Source organism: Myxocyprinus asiaticus, chromosome 34 (genome assembly GCF_019703515.2).
Source record: "Myxocyprinus asiaticus isolate MX2 ecotype Aquarium Trade chromosome 34, UBuf_Myxa_2, whole genome shotgun sequence".
In the NCBI taxonomy this organism is placed as follows: domain Eukaryota; kingdom Metazoa; phylum Chordata; class Actinopteri; order Cypriniformes; family Catostomidae; genus Myxocyprinus; species Myxocyprinus asiaticus.
The window spans coordinates 26,403,054-26,415,744 of record NC_059377.1 but is presented as its reverse complement, the minus strand read 5'-3'; the positions used below and the strand labels follow the sequence as shown (position 1 = coordinate 26,415,744).

General features: G+C 38.6%; 1 protein-coding gene across 45 annotated transcripts in view; it reads right to left on the bottom strand.

Annotated features, from left to right (window-relative positions):
* Positions 1 to 480: 480 nt before the first annotated feature.
* LOC127425390 (CLIP-associating protein 2) overlaps positions 481 to 12,691 on the bottom strand; it is a 103,606-nt gene continuing 91,395 nt past the window's right edge. For 44 of the 45 annotated variants that reach the window (XM_051671321.1, XM_051671330.1, XM_051671322.1 and 41 more), the window contains 12 exons: positions 9,957 to 10,120; positions 9,764 to 9,842; positions 7,124 to 7,267; positions 6,788 to 6,931; positions 5,459 to 5,565; positions 5,204 to 5,351; positions 4,907 to 5,105; positions 4,596 to 4,789; positions 2,972 to 3,100; positions 2,629 to 2,835; positions 1,507 to 1,623; positions 481 to 1,417 (listed from right to left, as the gene is read on the bottom strand). In XM_051671321.1, coding sequence (XP_051527281.1) covers positions 1,328 to 1,417; positions 1,507 to 1,623; positions 2,629 to 2,835; positions 2,972 to 3,100; positions 4,596 to 4,789; positions 4,907 to 5,105; positions 5,204 to 5,351; positions 5,459 to 5,565; positions 6,788 to 6,931; positions 7,124 to 7,267; positions 9,764 to 9,842; positions 9,957 to 10,120 — 1,722 coding nt within the window. In that variant the 3' untranslated portion in view covers positions 481 to 1,327. Of the gene's footprint in view, positions 1,418 to 1,506; positions 1,624 to 2,628; positions 2,836 to 2,971; positions 3,101 to 4,595; positions 4,790 to 4,906; positions 5,106 to 5,203; positions 5,387 to 5,458; positions 5,566 to 6,787; positions 6,932 to 7,123; positions 7,268 to 9,763; positions 9,843 to 9,956; positions 10,121 to 12,691 lie in introns of those variants that run through there. The other variant, XR_007894616.1, reaches the window with a different exon arrangement.

Genomic DNA, 12,691 nt, shown 5'->3' with positions numbered 1-12,691 from the left:
CTTACCGTGTGATGTAACACTGTAGCTCCTAAAAGCTTCATGTAAGCAGCTGCCAGAACAGCATTGCAAAACTTCCTACGACTCCAGATAAATAAAACAACTAGGGACAGCGTCCACAACTGCATGTCATATCTAGCCACTCTATTCTTACCTTGTTTATCAGCAGTAAACTTAAAACAGCGCACGCGATCGCCCCTCAATGACGATGCATTATAACTTCAAAATAGACGCAACAGGGACGTTAATTTTTGTGCGCGAGGCTGCGTTAAATTGCCTTCTGTTTAATTTCCTAAAAATACTCCACAAGACCAAGTGGCAGAACAAAATGCATTTATATTTTATATAACTGAAACTTGAAAAAATAATAATAATGTGCAGGTGATATTCATAACTTACCAACAATTTCACCACACAGTAGTGTATTCCCTTAACTACTAAGTTTTAAATGTAAGGATGCATGGGTAAAAGATGAAAAGACCATTTGTTCACGACTGTACACTTTATTTTAATTTCATTGTTAGCACAGTTTTAGAAATACATCGGGAAGAAAGAGCACCTCCTCACAGGGGAGAAAGACCGACACTATAGGAAAGAAGTGACAAGACAGTTGCGGCATTTAGATGCGTAAATACATTTCTACAAATTTCCCATCAGAGAAGAATGACACTATGCTACTTAAAGAATTCACGCGCCCTCAAGGACATCACAAGATCTTCTCGAATATTCATTTATGTTATGTTATATATAGATACATACTGCCTATGTGTTGTGGTATCACATCTGGCCTCGCTGGAGAGTCTTGGGTGTGTGGTGACTGAAGCATGGCCCATCAAGCCATGGACACAACCAGATAAAAAGGTTTATTCATGACATGCATATAGCCAAGCAAAGTATGCCTTATAATAGAGCAAGCTGGACCAACTGCTCAATGACCGTTAATAATTAATAGTGAGCAGTTGGGAACGTTTATTTCATGTTGCTCAGATCAATGAGTTCTGAAACATCATCTTAAAAATCAGCATTTTTCAAAGGCTCTTTGCTAAAAAGAAATTATTTGCACATTGCCAAATGACACACACAACATCCCCCTCTTCCCGTTGCCTGTGTGCCGAGTTGTTCATAAATATCACTGTCGTCTCCCGATGCTCTTTTGTCTGTAAGGTAATGTGGAGCCAGAGGAGGGTGTCCAGCTGTGTAGGTGCATGCGGCTTCGTGTATTTGTAGGCAAGCGTGTGTGAGTTTGTTTCTGTATGCATGAGAGTTAAAAAGCCAGCTAGGGTCCCCCTGCACTAAGAGAAAGCTGTAGTTCTGAATCACGATGGCAAAGCTACAGGCCCTGCCCTCCAACATCTGAAGACTGGTCACTTCCACTGGAGCCGCTCTGAGCTCGCTTTATGTACAAATTCAACAGTTTCAGCTGTAAAGACAGAGAGGGAAAGTTACAGCTTACTCTGTTACGCTCTGCAAATTTAAAAAGCAGGTCTTCAACAAGAGAAAACAGCTCACCTTGCTGCCAGAAAGCTGGCTAAGATGGGGTTTAAGATCCTCTCCAATGACAGCATAGATGGCCACCAGGCAAAATACACAAGCCTTTCGTACACTGCTCTCAGAGTCATCATAACCCTACAAAGAAAAGCTAATTTATAATCGCAAGCATCCTAAGACCATCTTTACCAAGAGTGTATAACTATACAACATCATTAATCATCAGATAAGTCAATGGTTTTAACAGAGAAAGACATGGTATTGTATATGTATTTTTAAATAGGATGCAAATTGTACTTTAAAGGGATAGTTCACCCAAAAATAAAAATTCATCAATTACTCTCCCTCATGCCATTTCAGATGTGTATGACTTTCTTCTGCTGAACACAAAGATTTTTAGAAGAATATTTCAGCTCTGAAGGTCCTCACAATGCAAGTGAATGGTGACCAGAACTTTGAAGGTCCAAAAAGAATATAAAGGCAGCATAAAATTAATCCATATGACTCTAGTGGTTTAATCTATATCTTCAGAAGTGATATGACAGGTGTGGGTGAGAAACAGATAAATATTTAAGTCCTTTTTACTATAAATCTCCACTTTCACATTCTTCTTTTGTTTTTGGTGATGCACATTCTTTGTGCATATCGCCACCTACTGGGCAGGGAGGAGAATTTATAGTGAAAAAGGAATTAAATATTGATCTGTTTCTCAACCACACCTATCATATAGTTTCTGAAGATACAGACTGAAACACTGGAGTCATTTGAATTACCTTTATGCTGTCTTTATGTGCTTTCTGGAGCTTAAAAGTTCTGGCCACCATTCACTTGCATTGTATGGACCTGAAGTATTCTTCTAAAAATCTTTGTTTGTGTTCAGCAGAAGGTAAAGTCATACACATCTGGGATGGTATGAGGGTGAGTAAATGATGAGAGAATTTTTTTATTTTTGGGTGAACTATCCCTTTAAGCTTGCTATTTTGTGCTTTGCTTTATATTTGCGCCAATTAGTGTCTTGGATTCTTGTACAACATCTATAACGGACAATCTTAATTGTTTGTATGGTGACATCTCATTCAACTTAAGTGATATAAAGCAAAGATCTAAAGACATTTTTTTAATGCTATATAATGTAGCATTTACCTGAATGAGCCCAGGGACTATCTCAGGGAGCATTTGAAGTAGACCCTCTTTGGGAAGACGGTCGATGACTTTCGTAAGCATCTTGATGGCAGCCAGGTTAATGGGGTAGTCGGCTGACTGGATGATGGGGCACAACACTTTAATACACTGATCGGGACTTATTGAGGTGGCCAACATAGATGCTGCCTCTTCTGCAGCCCGCACCACCTGATACAGAGTAAAAAGGACATTTAGTATGACGTGAGAAAAAAATAAACTCTGGTTTAAAGTATGGTTTAATGTGTCTAATGGGTTTCATGTCTATCTGAATGATCTTGAGTGTCAGTGTTTCAATATGCCTGACCTCTTTGTGTGGGTCTTTATGTGCTTCCAGGGTCTTCATAACAGTGAGTTCAGCATAGTTTTTAAAGCGCCACGGTTGCCTGTTAAGGATCTCTTTTAACACCCGCAGTGCTAATGCCCGGATGACATGCTGGGAGAGGGCAAGAGAAATATAGATAAGCATATAAACAAATAAAATATGTGCTTTAGGCTTTTACTCCTGGCTAGGCCCAGACTATATCTATGGACTTTTTTCAAATTTGCTTTGTCAATTTTAAGGTAAAATCTTCCCAAAATGTGTACATTATAAATAGTAAATGTGTTAAATGAAGCTTACACTAGTACTACACTCTTATTGGTAGGGATGTGCAAAACTACCAATTTTCATAATTGACTAGTGGGTTGGTTGTTTGAACAACTAGTCGACTAATCCGTGTCAAGGATAAAAATTTAGAATTAGGCTCAGTTATGTTCACGTGACCTCATTCAGAGGCCTTTCAGAGGGATAAACGGATGCTAGTGCAGCACTTCAACATGATGACAAATGGATTTTCAACAAATAAATAGGCTAAATAACTATACCATCTTCTTGCACAAAACTATCAAAGTAAGAAAAGAAATACGAAAGGCTCCAATACAGAGCGGTACAAATCTGCTTATGTGCATCCTGAACACAGAATGAAGCGCTTTAATGTAACCAGAGTGCTTTGGGGTGATCCTCGCTGTGCATTCAAAAGCGCAGAACTGTAAGATAAAATTGCCGGTACAAATCTAGTTCACGACATCAAGCAGTTTAAAGTTTTTTTACTGCAACTATTTAAGCAGTGTCAAACAGAATCAGCAAAAGACTTCAATCTCTTTACATCACCTCACAAATACTCACAGCAGAGGATTTCATGTCCGACAGTGATCGTCTTGAAATGTATTGTTGATGCAGCACTTTGCTGTAACAACAGCGCATAAAAAGACTTTACCTAAAGCATTAAAGAGACGAAACTTCTTGCAGAGGGTTTTACTGTGCTGACTGTTAAGCACAGCAAGCTATCTTCATGCAAAAACACTCTCTAAGAAATTGCATCCCTCAAATAATTAGAGAAATGTGTCTTCCATTAAAACAACCACCACTAAAAATCTTAATGTTAGTAGTAAACCCCACTAATCGACTAGTCAGTTGTTGGATGACTAGTTGATTAGTCGACCACCCTGGCACATCCCTACTTATTAGTAGCTGAAGCATGACGAAAGTAGCCTAAATATTTAAACTAACATGCAGGGGTGGGGGTGTAAAATTCCAATTCATGAACTGGAGTTGTATGTAGTTAACGTGTTCTGTAGTTTTACATGCTAAACTTCATATGCATTTTATTAAATCATCTAATTATTACGCATGCTTATGACCTCAAATATTTGTCCTTTTAGAAATGGTCCGTTAATTTTAAATAAACTGGTAAAGGCAATTAAACCAAAAAAACTATTAAGTGATTAAAAATGGTAAAAAAAAAAAAAAAAAAACTTAAGTGGTCACCAGTTACAGGACCTAGGATATACACTTTCCCTTGTACATTCATATACATTGTAACCTAAAATCTTGATGTTTATAAAAACTCCCAGCATCAGAGCAACAGCATGTGTGTTTATGTGTATACCTCTCCATCCCCAAGTGTCTCCAGGAGCAGCAGGAGGATGGTTTTGAAGTGCTCGTCCCAAACATGTAGTTGTGTTTCTCTGATCAGCCTCATTAGCTCACACAACGCGGCCTTCCTCTCTTCCACTCGCTCACTGTGATTCGAGAGCTCCTTTAGAAGCTCAGAAACCACCTCAGACTGGTCCACACCGCTGTCTGTAAACACCAACAGAAAGGAAATCAGACCCACTCACATGCATAGAGGATTTATTAAGAGTCACACATAATTGCTTACAGATAGTAAACAAACAATTCACTTGACAAGTGTCTTACCATCTGTGAGGGACTCAGCATCTTGGTCTACATCTTTAAGGCTTTTACTAAAAGGAGAGGAGGTGAAGGAGTCAGAGTAGCTGCCTGGCTGGTATTCTCGTGTTGGGCGGGGACTTGAGGAGAGGAGCGGCATAGTATTTAGAAGAGAGGTCTTGTTATCCAGCGCTGTCCGACCAGAGTCTGTAGTTTCAACACCTCCCTGCACAAATACATTCACACATCAATGACAGGCCTTTAGATCTGTGTGCTACTCATACAAATAAGTGATATTCCACTAAAAAGACAGTTTTGGCTTACGTCTTCTCCGTCCCCATCTCTTTTTCGCAGAGGTTCAGTCATGTCCTCTTGGCTGCGGACGCTTAAGTTCTGGATGGCCTGGCTGACTCCTCTCAGAGAACTGTAGATCTCCTCAGAGTTCATATTCTCTGTATCGTAATCAAATGCACTGTGCACGTATACAAAAGGACATGCAAAGAGTAGCTGATCAAACAACAGATTAATTTATGTTTTTATCAAAGTTTGGATTCAGTGGAATGAGAGTTAAAGCAGTACCTTGGTGAAGGTACATTCTGTGATGTGTTTGTAGGGGAGGTTAAGGGACTTGACCAACCGGCCGGTGATCTTGGGGTGTGTCGGGTGAGAGGGCTTCCCATCGTAGCCTGCAAGAACAAATCCTTTCTTAGTGCTGAGAGAGAAGTGGGAGCAAGTGTATTTAAGAGTTCTAAAGTTTTCCATATTAAGGTTTTTTATGGTCCTAAAAAGCTTACTGTCATCTTGGTATTACTATGCTTATTGTAACTGATGTTTGCATGGTTTATATATATAAAACTTCATACCTTGTTGGTATGCTAATGCTTTATAATGAGGCCATCAAGCAGATACAGGGTTGATAATCACCAAAATTATATAGATATGTGTCAACCACTAGAAATTTGAGAAGACCTATAAGCCACGTTTGCTGACAAGCTTTTCTATAAGCATATATTTTGCCACAAGGCACGTTGAGAGAAGCAATCACACAGAGTAAATTACCACAGCAATTAATAAATTACACATTTGTCATCCATCCATCGTGTATGTGTGTGTGTGTGTGTGTATATATATATATATATATATATATATAGATATATATATATATACACACATTCACACACGCACACACACACACACACACACAGTATATATATTAGTGCTGTCAGTTGATTACATTTTTTAATTGCGATAAACCGCATAATCTTTTGCAGGTAATCGCGATTAATCACTGCTTTTGGAATGCTTAAATTTGACTTTAAATATACTTCTTTTCCTGTCAAAATTAATTTATTTCCATCTTAAGAAAGAAAGCCATGTTCATGATTCGTGTCAGGGCGTCAGCGCCACTTTGTAAATTTTTTTATTAAATCAAACAATAACAAGATGCAAAATATACATATATATAAAAACAACATTTAAACCCCACATAATTTCTGTAACTGCGGATCTCCTGGGATTTTCATGCACAACTGTCTCTAGAATTTACTCCGAATGATGCCAAAAACAAAAAACATCCAGTGAGCGGCAGTTCTGTGGACGGAAATGCCTTGTTGATGAGAGAGGTCAACAGAGAATGGCCAGACTGGTTCGAACTGACAAAGTCTATGGTAACTCAGAAATCACTCAACAGCCACATGACAAATATACAATATATATATATATATATATATATATATATATATATATATATATATATATATATATATGCAGACAGACTTTCTTATATATAAGGTGGTGGGGCTACAAGGAACCACTGGTTTAGATGTTATAAAATAAAAATGTAAAAACAAATCTTGCCATTACTAAAATAAATCGGAGCAAGCAAGGAGTATTAGTAATGTTTCTCACCTGGGCTGTGTTGCCTGTGTTCCGCAGGTGGTTCTGCAATAATTTGGTGGCTCCATCTTGAAAGGTTTTTGGTAATGCCCCTAGAAGCATTGTGAATTCTGGTGTGTTCAGTTGGAACAGTGAAATCAATACTGACTGTGCTGCCTGTAATCAAAGCACATGATTAACTTCATACCAAATCAACACCATCAGAAAAAACTATTTTCAACTACAAATACACTAAAAGCAAAATTTTAATTGAAGCATTTTTGGAGGCATTGACAAAGCAGGAAATGAATAAAAATCAGATTTATTGTTTATGCAAGCATGTTAACACATGAAAGTCCACATCTTTACCTTTCTGACGTCTGAGCTCTTGGGTTCAGTGGTCCATGTAATAATACGCGACACTGCCAGTCTGGTTTCACTTGAGTTGACAAAATCCTGTGGCTCCATTTGTAGTGTCAGTGTTTCTATGTACTTCAAAATGGCCACCTTCACCTGAAACATTATCCTCATGTTACAACTCTGCAATACAATTATCTGCTAACTAAAGCAATTTATATCAAGATAGTAACATTCATTACTCCTTCAGTCATGTATCTACTTTACTGTGCTAAACCCAAGCTACAATTTTACCTCATCATCATAAAAGTCTCCTTCAAATAAACATTTTCACATACATTACAGGAAAGCCACTTAGAATCAAAACATTTTAACAGAATTTCCACATCATTAATGCTGCAATCCTTCTGTTACCAGCAAATAAACAAAGTCACACATTCACAGCTTAATATAAATGACATCCAACAGTAATTGCATGAAATAAAGCAAGTCAGCATGGGTGGGTGGGGGAAGAGCCAAGACAGGTGTGATTGGGATCAGCATATTGTTTCAAAGACATAAAAGCTTGTGTCTCAATTGTATTTGTGGTGCCTCTCATTCATTTATGTTCCCCTCCCTTTCCCTCTTCCTGTGTGGCAGATGTATATAATCTACAAGGTAATAACTTGGCCCACATGGAATTTGAGGTCTTTTTTTATATCATATGTGCTTATTGAAGGGGGAAAATCTGTGCAATTTTGTGGAATGCATTTAAATATGGTAAAATGTGTTGAACAGTTGTGAGAACTGCACTCTTATTGGTAGCTGAAAGCAATATCAGATAAGAAAATATGTAATAAACAAATACACATGGCTTAAGAAATGTAAAAAAAAAAAAAATGGCTGCAAAGAATGGCCGTTTGGGTTCAGCAAAAAAAAAAAGCTATCCATTTTAAGTTTAAACATCAATAAAATATGTGAACCGATTTTTAATGGTTTTATTTATGGTGAAACAATTAACTAATTAATATACTATTCACAGAGGTTGTTATTATCATTATTATTAAAAAATTTAGCTTAAAATGCTAAGTGATAAGCATTTCTGTCAAGCATCTCACTTTAACATGAATGGATGGCTGTTACATTAACAGTCAAATTATTTCAACACATTAAAACATTGTTACTTTACCTGTGAACACCACTGTTTCCTGAAGGGTTGCATGTTATAGATATGTGAATATTGGTAAAAATATCAGTCAAACTGATTATCGATCTCTTTTACTATAAAATTGTTCCACTCATGAGGAGCTGGGAGATTTTGTTTGTGGGGGCTGCATGTTATAAATGTGTGAATAAAGGTTAAAAAAATATCAAACCGATTATCGGTCTCTCTTTACTATAAATGTGTTCCACTCACGAGGAGCTAGAAGATTTTGTTTGTGGGGGCTGCATGTTAAAGATGTGTGAATATTGATTAAAAAAAAAAAAATCAAACCGATTATCGGTCTCTCTTTACTATAAAAGTGTTGCATTCATGAGGAGCTGGGAGATTTGGTTTGTGGGGGCTGCATGTTATAGATTAGTGAATATCGGTAAAAAATATCGGTCAAACCGATTATTGGTCTCTCTACAATATGTGTTCCACTCACAAGAATTTGCAGACTTTGTTTGTGGGAGCTGCGCGTTATAGAATTGCTTCCCCTGTGTCTCACTGACCTGTACTGCTTGGCTCCACACTTGGATATTTTCCTGCAGTGTGCAAGCATGCCGTCGCTTTCTGAGGGGAAGCAATTCTATAGCCCCGCCCCCGTACCAGCAACAGCGCCTTTTCCCCGGCTTCAGAGAGAAAAAGGGAGAGCACATCAATGAAAGGGAGCCCCAGACAGAGAGAGAGAGAGAGAAGGGGAGGGAGGGAGAGGAGGCAGCAAGGCAGTATTAAGTAATACTGCTGAAAAATGATGCCGAAAGTGAAGTGATGGATTGGTTAGAGAGTGGAAGGGTCTGTGCATATGTAGATGCAACAAATGAGGTTTTGGGACTGGGGGTAGGGGTTGGAGATTCTTACGCAAAGCAATTTCCTTGTGGTGTTCATGAGATTTTATAAAGCGCTAACAACAACCTGAAAACATTTGCCCAACGCATTACATCCTATAGAAACTCCAAGTCACATATGCAAGCCCTGACAGCCACCATGGCCACAGTCATGTAATCCATAAAAAAAAACAATCTTTACAATCCAGGGCTCAAAAATAAGGATGGCCCAATGGTCTGGGGCCAGTGTGAGAGAGTTTTGGGCAAGCGGATGAAAATGGTTTTCTGTGATGTACTGAACATTGTTGGTGAATTCTGCTAATTTAAATATGTCACCAAGGAAATGTTGCCTAGATGGTAAACAGATGAGGTTTTGTACTAAATCGAGGCATATTTGTATCTATTTTCTTCTGTAAAGGAAATGTAATGTTAAATGAAAATTATAAACTATTTTTCTGGTGCACATAAAATGTGTTGTTAAAAATCAAATGTATTCTATTTTATGGTGGGGCCAGTAGAAAGTCCTTATTTTTTAGCCCTGCAATCCCAAATCTGATTCCAGCATATTGAACAACACAATCAATCCTAGCTGCTCACCCAGACAGTGTCAGAAGATATAGTTCTACTTAAAAATACACTTACCTTTAGGTTGGGTGTCTGTGTTTGGTCAACTGTGAACCTCATTAGGATGGTAAACTGTAGATCATTAGGGAAAGACTCTCTGAAAAGAGACACAAAATAAATAAATGGATTACTTTTGAGCATCAATATCTGTGAACCAGCAGATTACAATTTGATATCCAGACCTGATTTCTCCAGATTTACATCTACACACCTTGTGATGTCTAGGGCTTTCTGTACTTTGGCTTGTACTGAGCCAAGCAGATCAGCTCCCATTTTCTTCAGCAGTTGTGTGAGTAGCACAAAGAGCCAGTCCTGCAGATCTTCTTTATGAACCACAATGAAGTCCACCAGTGTCTCCAGAAACATGCTAAAAACCTGCAAAAATTAATCAGCAAATGACATCAGCATTATATAACAACAGCTCTATGGGGAGAAAAAACAAAACAAAAATCAGAACCATGAGCAAAAGTAGTAAGCAGTATTGATAAATTCATGCATTCATCTTGTTCAATCTGAGGGCGTTTATTGTTTGCATTTGTTAGAGATAGTTACGGCAGATATGAATCTTGCAATGTTTGTTTGTTTTTATATCCCAGTAGTGCCAATGCCATCTCCCATCTTTGTCTAAAATTTTTAAAAATCCATACAAATCTCCAAATGAATAACCCAAGAGCTCAGAACAAATAAGAATAAAATAGTATGGGAAAACAGTTATCCCAGTGGTCCACACAATTAGTACAATGATGGACCCCCCCCCCAAAAATTTTTAGTTTTTAGAAATACAGGAAAATAAAGTAAGCAAGGTGCAAAATGATTTTTTCTTACCTTTGGAATATTTTAGGATTGTCTAGGACAAAGTGATAGATAGTAGCTCTGAATATTATGTTGATTTGGTTCAGTTGGCAAAGTGGGATTCAGCCAGCTTATCTTGGGAGATGATAAAGGTGCTACTTAACTATATATCTACTTTGGAAGTTCAAAAATAAACTGCCCTACTAAAGAAACAGCATGCTAATTGTTACAACCAATATTCTAAAATACTGGACATCCAGAATATTAATAGGTTCATGATGTTTACAATTGGGGGACACCTGTTCAGATAACAAACCAGATTTAATAACAGCAAAGTAACAGATTCAGAGCAGGGTTAACTAAATTTTTGTCATCTGTTAGACATTAAACATTCATTTTGTTATTGATTAGTATATTAGTAAAGGAGATTGCCCTGTTAGTGTCCCAAATGCAGCCAAAAAATAACTGCTTTGCAGCAGGGGACGTTAATTATTAGAGTAGCATCTCACAGTTGATGGTTATAGTAGAAGTATGACACAAAAACAAACAAGCAGTCACTCAAAATGAAGCCGATTTGCACAAAAGTTAACCAAACTTACTCTCTACGGTTCCATCACAGGGTAAGGCATGAGAAAAAAAAAAAAAAAAAAAGAAGAAAAAAAAACTGGTGAATTTCCATAAACATATAAAAGATTACATATTGACTGCAACCCATTTGTGGAACAAGACCAAGTGAAATAATAATATGAATACATTTCAAAATCTTTTATTTTACTGATAGAGTAAAATAGAGTTTGCCTTAATACACTAGAAATGTAAAGAAAAAAAATCCCCACTACTACAAACCAATTCAAATAAAAAATAATGAAGGGTAAAGAATGTATAAGCCAAATACATAAACTCAGCAAAAAAAGAAACGTCCTCTCACTTTCAACTGCTTTTATTTTCAGCAAACTTAACATGTGTAAATATTTGTATGAACATAAAAAAATTCAACATCTAAGACATAAACTGAACAAGTTTCACAGACATGTGACTAACAGAAATGGAATAATGTGTCCCTGAGCAAAGGGGGGTATAACAGTCAGTATCTGGTGTGGCCACCAGCTGCATTAAGTACTGCAGTGCATTTCCTCCTCATGGACTGCACCAGATTTGCCAGTTCTTGCAGTGAGATGTTACCCACTCTTCCACCAAGGCACTTGCAAGTTCCCGGACATTTCTGGGGGGAATGGCCCTAGCCCTCACCCTCCGATCCAACAGGTCCCAGATGTACTCAATGGGATTGAGATCCGGGCTCTTCGCTGGCCATGACAGAACACTGACATTCCTGTCTTGCAGGAAATCACGCACAGAACGAGCAGTATGGCTGGTGGCATTGTCATGCTGGAGGGTCATGTCAGGATGAGTCTTCAGGAAGGGTACCACATGAGGGAGGAGGATGTCTTCCCTGTAACGCACAGCGTTGAGATTGTCTGCAATGACAACAAGCTCAGTCCGATGATGCTGTCCATGACGGACCCTCCACCTCCAAATCGATCCCGCTCCAGAGTACAGGCCTCGGTGTGACGTTCATTCCTTCCACGATAAACGCGAGTCCGACCATCACCCCTGGTGAGACAAAACCATGACTCAGTGAAGTGAAGAGCACTTTTTGCCAGTCCTGTCTGGTCCAGCAAAGGTGGGTTTGTGCCCATAGGCGACGTTGTTGCCAGTGATGTCTGGTAAGGACCTGCCTTACAACAGGCCTACAAGCCCTCAGTCCAGCCTCTCTCAGCCTATTGCGGACAGTCTGAGCACTGATGGAGGGATTGTGCATTCCTGGTGTAACTCGGGTAGTTGTTGTTGCCATCCTGTACCTGTCCCGCAGGCGTGATTTTCGGATGTACCGATCATGTGCAAGTGTTGTTACACGTGGTCTGCCACTGCGAGGACGATCAGCTGTCCTTCCAGTCTCCCTGTAGCACTGTCTTAGACGTCTCACAGTACGGACATTGCAATTTATTGCCCTGGCCACATCTGCAGTCCTCATGCCTCCATGCAGCATGCCTAAGGCACGTTCACGCAGATGGTGTTTTTCAGAATCAGTAGAAAGGTCTCTTTAGTGTCCTAAGTTTTTATAATATATTATAGTGTCCTGAAAAAGGGACGTTT